The sequence below is a fragment of the Microcebus murinus genome, chromosome 2, assembly GCF_040939455.1.
Source record: "Microcebus murinus isolate Inina chromosome 2, M.murinus_Inina_mat1.0, whole genome shotgun sequence".
Classification (NCBI taxonomy): Eukaryota; Metazoa; Chordata; class Mammalia; order Primates; family Cheirogaleidae; genus Microcebus; species Microcebus murinus.
Genome location: NC_134105.1, coordinates 22533563 through 22540566, shown reverse-complemented (window position 1 = coordinate 22540566; position 7004 = coordinate 22533563). Strand labels below are relative to the sequence as shown.

General features: G+C 43.7%; 1 protein-coding gene across 2 annotated transcripts in view; it reads right to left on the bottom strand.

The window, feature by feature from the left end:
• Positions 1 to 1275: 1275 nt before the first annotated feature.
• Positions 1276 to 7004, bottom strand: part of KPNA6 (karyopherin subunit alpha 6) — a 49552-nt gene continuing 43823 nt past the window's right edge. For both annotated transcript variants that reach the window (XM_012765426.2, XM_012765428.3), the window contains exon 14: positions 1276 to 6287. In XM_012765426.2, coding sequence (XP_012620880.1) covers positions 6100 to 6287 — 188 coding nt within the window. In that variant the 3' untranslated portion in view covers positions 1276 to 6099. The remainder of the gene's footprint in view (positions 6288 to 7004) is intronic.

Sequence of the window (7004 nt, the reverse complement as noted above, 5' to 3'; positions counted from 1 at the left end):
TGTGTCAGATTCAGGGAGGCAACTGGCAATGGGGATGATTACATTATAATAAAATAGAGTAGCTCTTGCAGATTTTTTCCAAGCAGAAACTCAGGCCCAATAGTGCCAGATAGTATTTTTCAAGACAGGTATTTCTGATTTTTTAAAATGTTGGCAACCAATTAAAACTTAAACACACTCTATTTGCCAACCAAAACCTTCCTTTTGGGTTCAATTTTTTTGGCTGCATGTCTGTAATCTCTGCTTTAGGAATTGATCAGAACTGAAGGGAGGAGTTTGTGAATATTTGACCTCAACAGGCTCAAAGGGCTGTGGAGTGGTGCTAAGGAAACTTCATCAAAATCGTTGAGAGGGCGGGCGTGGTGGCTCACGCCTGTAATCCTAGCTCTCTGGGAGGCCGAGGCGGGCGGATTGCTAGAGGTCAGGAGTTCCAAACCAGCCTGAGCAAGAGCGAGACCCCGTCTCTACTATAAATAGAAAGAAATTAATTGGCCAACTAATATATATAAAAAAAAAATTAGCCTAGGCAACAAAGCAAGACTCTGTCTCAAAAAAAAAAAAAATCGTTTAGAGAAACTCTAGAAAATGCAAACTATAGTGACAGACACAGAGCAGTAGATGTTGGGGTTGGGGCAGGAAAGAGGGATTCCCAAGGGGGAAATTTATGACTTATGGAGGTGATGGATTTGTTCATTATTATTATTATTTTTTGAGACAGAGTCTCACTCTGTTGCCCAGGCTAGAGTGCCATGGCATCAGCCTAGCTCACAGCAACCTCAAACTCCTGGGCTCAAGCAATCCTCCTGCCTCAGCCTCCTGAGTAGCTGGGACTACAGGCATGTGCCACCATGCCCGGCTAATTTTTTCTGTGGATATATTTTTAGTTGGCCAATCAATTTCTTTCTATTTATAGTAGAGACAGGGTCTCACTCTTCCTCAGGCTGGTCTTGAACTTCTGACCTTGAGCAATCCGCCCGCCTCGGCAACCCAGAGTGCTAGGATTGATTATAGGCGTGAGCCACCGTGCCCCGCCTGTTCATTCTTAACGGTGATTTTATGGGCACATATGTCTCAACTTATCAAATTGTACACTTTAAATATGTACAATTTATTGTATTTTAGTTATATTTCAATAAAGCTGATTTTTAAAAACCTTTATAGCAGGAGCAGATGGTATAATTCTTATTTCCACTGTTAAGCTACAAGTTTAAACACCTTCTCCTCATTCACTTCCAAAAAATCCAGTCTAGGGTCACTCCAAGCCAAAGAATACGATTTAGAACTTTGCAACAGGTTTTTATTTTTGCTTTATATCTATTACAGTGTTTGAAACCTAAAGAAATACATTTTCTCTTCAAATTTGGATGTGTATATAAATATCATTTGTCTGGACTCAGCACACTCAATGCCACGGTTTCTTAGCCTATGTCTGCTCTGAAATCATCAAGCTTTGTCTGTCTACCCAGGGGCCCTGAGAACATGGAAAATAGAGTTTATAGTTGTTAGAAAAATAAAAGCAAATTAATTTGTAAAGAAAAACCAGCGAGAAGGATTTGATTCACCTTCCTAGGGTCCATAGCTAGAAACCCAAACTGTTTTTAGGGGACATCTGGTCTGTTGTGTGGCTGGGACCCCATTGCTCCTTTCCTTCTTTTAAAATAGGTCAATCAAAGGCAGTTCCCATAAAAGCTGGCTGAAAAAGCCAAGGACCCAACTCCAGAGCACAGGGGTTCATGTAGATGTGAACTCTTTAAGGACATCCTCTGAGTCAGAGGTTCCCAGCCAGTCTTAGGATCTCTGAGCTTATTTCCTTCACTGCCCTCAGGGCATGGTATATTGTTACAAGAGAGCAAGGGGGTTCAGGTATGTGTATATGGACATCAGAAATCAGGCTGGTCCAGAAGAAGCTAGGTAGACCCAAGCCCACTGGAACATACTACACAAAACCTTTCTCCCATGGTGTTCTGGGCCCCAAATTTAATGCTGCCTTTTGTAACTCTCACAGCCAGCTTTGGTTCTGCAACAAAATGCCCTCTCAGAGGAAAAATAACGGCTTTCATTAACAGATTTGGTTGGTCTTAACCTCAAATTCTTCCCTTGCCATGATCTTAATCTGGGGGTGGGGCTAGGGGATAGACAATGGGATGACTGAATCATGAAGGCCTTGGCCAAAGAGCAGCTAGTGCCCACCATATGGATCCCAGTAGGGCTAAATTCTCAGCTTGTTGGCTTAACGAAAAAATGCAAATGCTAAAACAGAAAAAATACTGGACAAGGTTGGTCTAGAATGTAGAATCCTAAATGGCTATGGAAGAAATTTATTCTGAGCAATCTTTCAGTCTCACAGTAACTTCCAGGGTAGTACTACCTGGAAGATGTTTCCCATAGTTCAGTGCACCTGAGCCTGTAAGATGAATCTAATGAAGAATACCCAAGATAATGGATTCCGAGTTGAGTGAGTCTATGGGAGAAAAGAGAAGGCCTGAACAAAAGGGCTGGGAAAGGCATATAGGGTGGTGAGGTTAGTATTGCTAGGCTTTCTCCTTCTTTCCTTTCAGTTTGCTAGAAATAGGTACAACTCTAGGGTGGGGAGACAAGGCAGGTAGACACAAGTAAATGTAAATATAGTTCATTGTGTTAGACAGTTTTCATTTTAAACTGGTTTGGCTTGAGAGAAACAGAATGTTTTTTATTCTTCTCCCTTAACTACAATAGCAGCTATAATCTGTGCAGTTCAGTTCCAAAAAAATAGGGTTACTGCAAGATGGTTTCCAGGGCAGAGAGTTGAAAAAGTAGATCTAAAGTTTCTAGATAAGGAATAATAAAACCAAGGGTCCCCCCAAAATGAGGTCACCAACCACCTGTTCCTTGGAGGGGTCATTTATGCCCAAGTAACTAGGCTGGCCAGTTCAAGGTGGAACCCATGTGGTTGTATCAGAGGGTTGCAGCAGCCAACATCAAGGCCAGGCAGTCACTGAGGAGAGGTGGGAACTGAAGGCAGGTTTATAAGACCAGGGACCCTGTTAGTAGTTGAGAGGTTGGCAATAAAGAAAAGCTGGCACTGTTCAAAACAGTATTTGAATATGTTAACTAAGAAAAACTCTCCTTGTCCCTCTTAATCCATACCTAGGTACTTCCACCCCCATCAGAGATCTTAAAATGGATATGCCAGCCATATGAGATTCCAAAAACATGTTTCAACTTATCAGGCTAGTTCCTAAAACAGGCTGGGGAGCCTCTACATCCTGGTAATTACCAAAAATCTGCCAGAAAGCCTTTGACCTCACTTAGGCCAGGATCTGGGGTCCAGATGGGAGTTGCTCATAAAGAGTGACTCTCAAATGTGAGCAAAATAAAGAAATAATATTTTGCTTTACAAGATGGCCAATGAAAAGGAGGTTATACAAAAGATGGTACTACTGTCTCTGTTGGCTGGAAGAACTTTTTCTGTTGGTTGAAATGAGTTTAGAGGAAGATAATGGGAAAATATGGTCCGGGGAAGACACAAATGAAAAGCTCCTAGAGGCAACCTTTCTTTGAGAAATCTTTCCTCACATTGTGCCCCCAGTAGAATTTAGCATTTTAAGTCCTTAGAGAAAACTTGCATTAAGCAGCAGCCAAATGACCAAAAAACAGTCTTTTATCTGGTACAGGACCTAAAGCTGAACCCAAAGGAGATTTCTGGAGAAACAGTTGGGAAACCAGGATGTGTATGTCTCACACTAGGAATTTGGCCCCAATGTCAGGGACTTAGCTATTGCTTGAGATGTACTAAGTAGATCCTACTAAATTGCTCTGCCCTTTGCACAAGGACCATGGGGGGACGGGTGGGTGAAAGCTTTTCTTTGAACTGTCAGAGAATAGTTTTGTAATGGAGGTAGAAAGCCAAGTGAAAAAAATGTCCTGCCCCTTGCCTTCCTGGGAGATTAGGGGTTGGTAGCCATCATTCTCAAGCTACTAAGAAGCATGTGACTCACCAAAGCAGTATAACATTAGTGTGATTTTTCAGTGATAGCTGCCAGCCCTAAACCATCTTCCTTAGAAAATGGCATTGGAGTGCGACCTCGAACTAGGGAAGGCCAAATTCAAGACGAATGGCCAACAATAAGCACTGGAAGTTTAGATCTGTAAGAAGAGGGGCATGGATTTCACCTGAGCCAGAAAGGGATGTATAGGAATGGGAGCAAGAACGGCATTGTTTCTGGAAAAGTATAGCTTAGAACAGGACCTCTAACCACAGTACGGAGGCAGCAGCAGGGCAGATTGTGCCTTCAACACCACAGCTGGTCTACACTTAGCTGACAACTTCCTCCTCTCCCATCTCCAACAGATGGGCTTTACCATCACATGTAATCCATCCAGAGGTACAGGCAAGTCACTGAGGCACTGCACTAGCTTTACTCAAAGAGAAAGAAAAGGCATCTGGATTATAATTGTCACAAAGAAGAAAAAACCCAAACCAGGTATAAGGATCCCTAACAGGGAAGATACCAATAATTCCCACAAAAGTATTCAGGCTGCTAAGTTTCTGGGACAATAGCAAACGCAGCCATGTGTGATAACTTATGTGGACAATAGCCTCTGAGATTGAGTTGTAGAAGGCCAACTATTTTCTGGGTTTCCTGATAGAAGCAGGATGCTCAGGAGCAAGGACTAGAGTGGTAGACTTCACCAGGCCCTGAAGCCATCCTTACTCCTTTCAGGTACTGGGACAATGAGACCATGCTGACCTGCTTTACAAAGTTTCCAGAGTTGAGGGTTGGTCCCAGGTGGTGGTCCAGAATTCAAGCAGAGAGCAAATGGACCACGCTCAGGCCTCCTGAGCAAGGGACCTTCCACATCTCTTTTTTTGGTCTTCCTCTCAGTATCCTACTTACAGAAATTACAGATAGTTTTTCCCCTTGAGACCAATTAAGAGTGACCTACCTAATATATAGAATATAAAAAAATACAGAACTTTTTGACATTCTCTCCTTTGGAAGTAAAATATACATGATCCAACTATGGAAGAGGAAGAAGAAGAAGAAGAAAGGCCAAAGGCAGGGATCCCTGACTATCCCAATACATGACACTCTCACTCCAACCTCCTCTGCAATTTATAGGTCACCAGAGCAAGGACTTTCTCCTCAGGAGAAAGGAAGGACCACAGTCCCCTGTCTTAAGCTTAGGAGAAAATACAGCCACCTCAGAGGTTCACTCAACCCTGAGGGGAATTTTCAAGTAAACAAATGAAGTTGGGTCGCACCATTTGGAAGGTGGGTAGGAAACATGGGATCAGTAGCTACACGCGGGGAGCCCCATCTGAAGGCCTGTGCTCCTCCCTCCCCTCCACTCCCACTGGTGTACTTGCCCCAGGAGAATGAGGGGGATCTCCCAAACTAAAGAGATCTGGGTGAGAGGGAGGGAGGGGCCTTTGTTTCATGGTAGCCTTCCCATCAGCCTCTAGTCCCAGGCAATGCTGGCAGCTGGGATTCCTAAAACCTGGAACTCATGGCTCTTGGGAAGAACAATCTTAATACAAGAAAAATGTGCAAAAGAAAAAAAAATTAAATAACTCAATCAAAGTATACAAGATTAATATTCTGTCAGAGCAAGAACACTTTGTTTTGGATTTCTCCCTTCCCCTCCCACCTCCCACCTCTGGAATATTCCATCTGCTCAAGTACCCAAGATAAGAGTTATACAGATCAGGGCAGAGGATTGGGAAGGATGAAAAAAGATAAAAAGGAAGTCACCATTAAAGAAAAAAGAAAAAAATAAAAATAAAAAAAGGTGCAAATTGATTACCTTAGTCCTCCTTTGTCTACCCCTGGGCTCCTGGGTTAAAGACATGTGTGCAGCCAAAATATAGTGTAAGGAAGAAAAACCCAACACATCCCCTTCTTGTCACAAAACCCAAATGTGAGCCTCAGATGGTTCTGTCTGTCCAGAGGGTACGCCCTCCAGGGAAGGGGGCGGAGCAGGTCAAGAGCACAGTCTCCAGGGCAGCAGAGGTGTGTGGTGGCTGATGGTGGGGGGGCTGGTTTCCCGCCCACCAGAGGGCTGCTCTTCTGCTGGTCGGTGGTGCTTCCCATCCCCTCCCCTCCCCGGAGGCAGATATTATAGCTGGAAACCCTCCATGGGGGCCTCGGGCTGCTGGAAGATGAACTGCTGTTGCGTTTCATCCACTTGGGGAGCCAGGCTGCTATCGTCGTCTTCTACACCAAAGTAGTGCTCAATGAGGTCGAAGGCCTTCTGGTAGATCTCTTGGTTCTCGTGGCTCTGGAGAAACTCAATTTTATCCAAGCCTAAGGTAGCAAGAAGGAAGGAGAGTGAAGTGTGGGTGCTTTTCTATAGGTAGATGAAACATTTATCTATTTTTTCTTCCCTGAGGTACGTTAGTGCTTACAAAACAACTAAGATGATCAGATCATTCTTGGACCTGAAAGAAAAGAGTCAAGATCTCTTCCCAAAACTACAGAATCCCAAAGCAAAGAGACCAAAATGTCAGTTATAGAGGATCTAGTCCTGATTCTGCTTTAAACTAGCTGCATGACCTGAGCAAATCATCAGCCTCTCTTCTCACAGATGGGTGATGAGTTATCCAGCATTTTCTTTCCCTCTTTTTCTCTCCTCCCTTCCTCCCTCCTTCCTTCCTTTCCTTCCTATCTTTCTTCTTTTGTAATTAATTGGGCAGCAGTTTGAACTGAAAATGGCTCAGAATGCTCCCAAGCATTCTTATGGGAACTTGTCAGAAACTATGCTGAAAACACATGCCTTCTAGCTCCTTATTCTATCCCATTATCAGTTTTGGATCTTTATCTTTGCGTCTGTACCATACCTACTTATTAGGTAGAGCCTATCAGAAAGAACTGATCTATTGTTCCTCAGAGGGAGAAAATACTGTTGGGATAAAACTAGATTTAAAAGACCCAAATCCCGGCCGGGCGCGGTGGCTCAAGCCTGTAATCCTAGCACTCTGGGAGGCCGAGGCGGGCGGATCACTTGAGGTTGGGAGTTCGAAA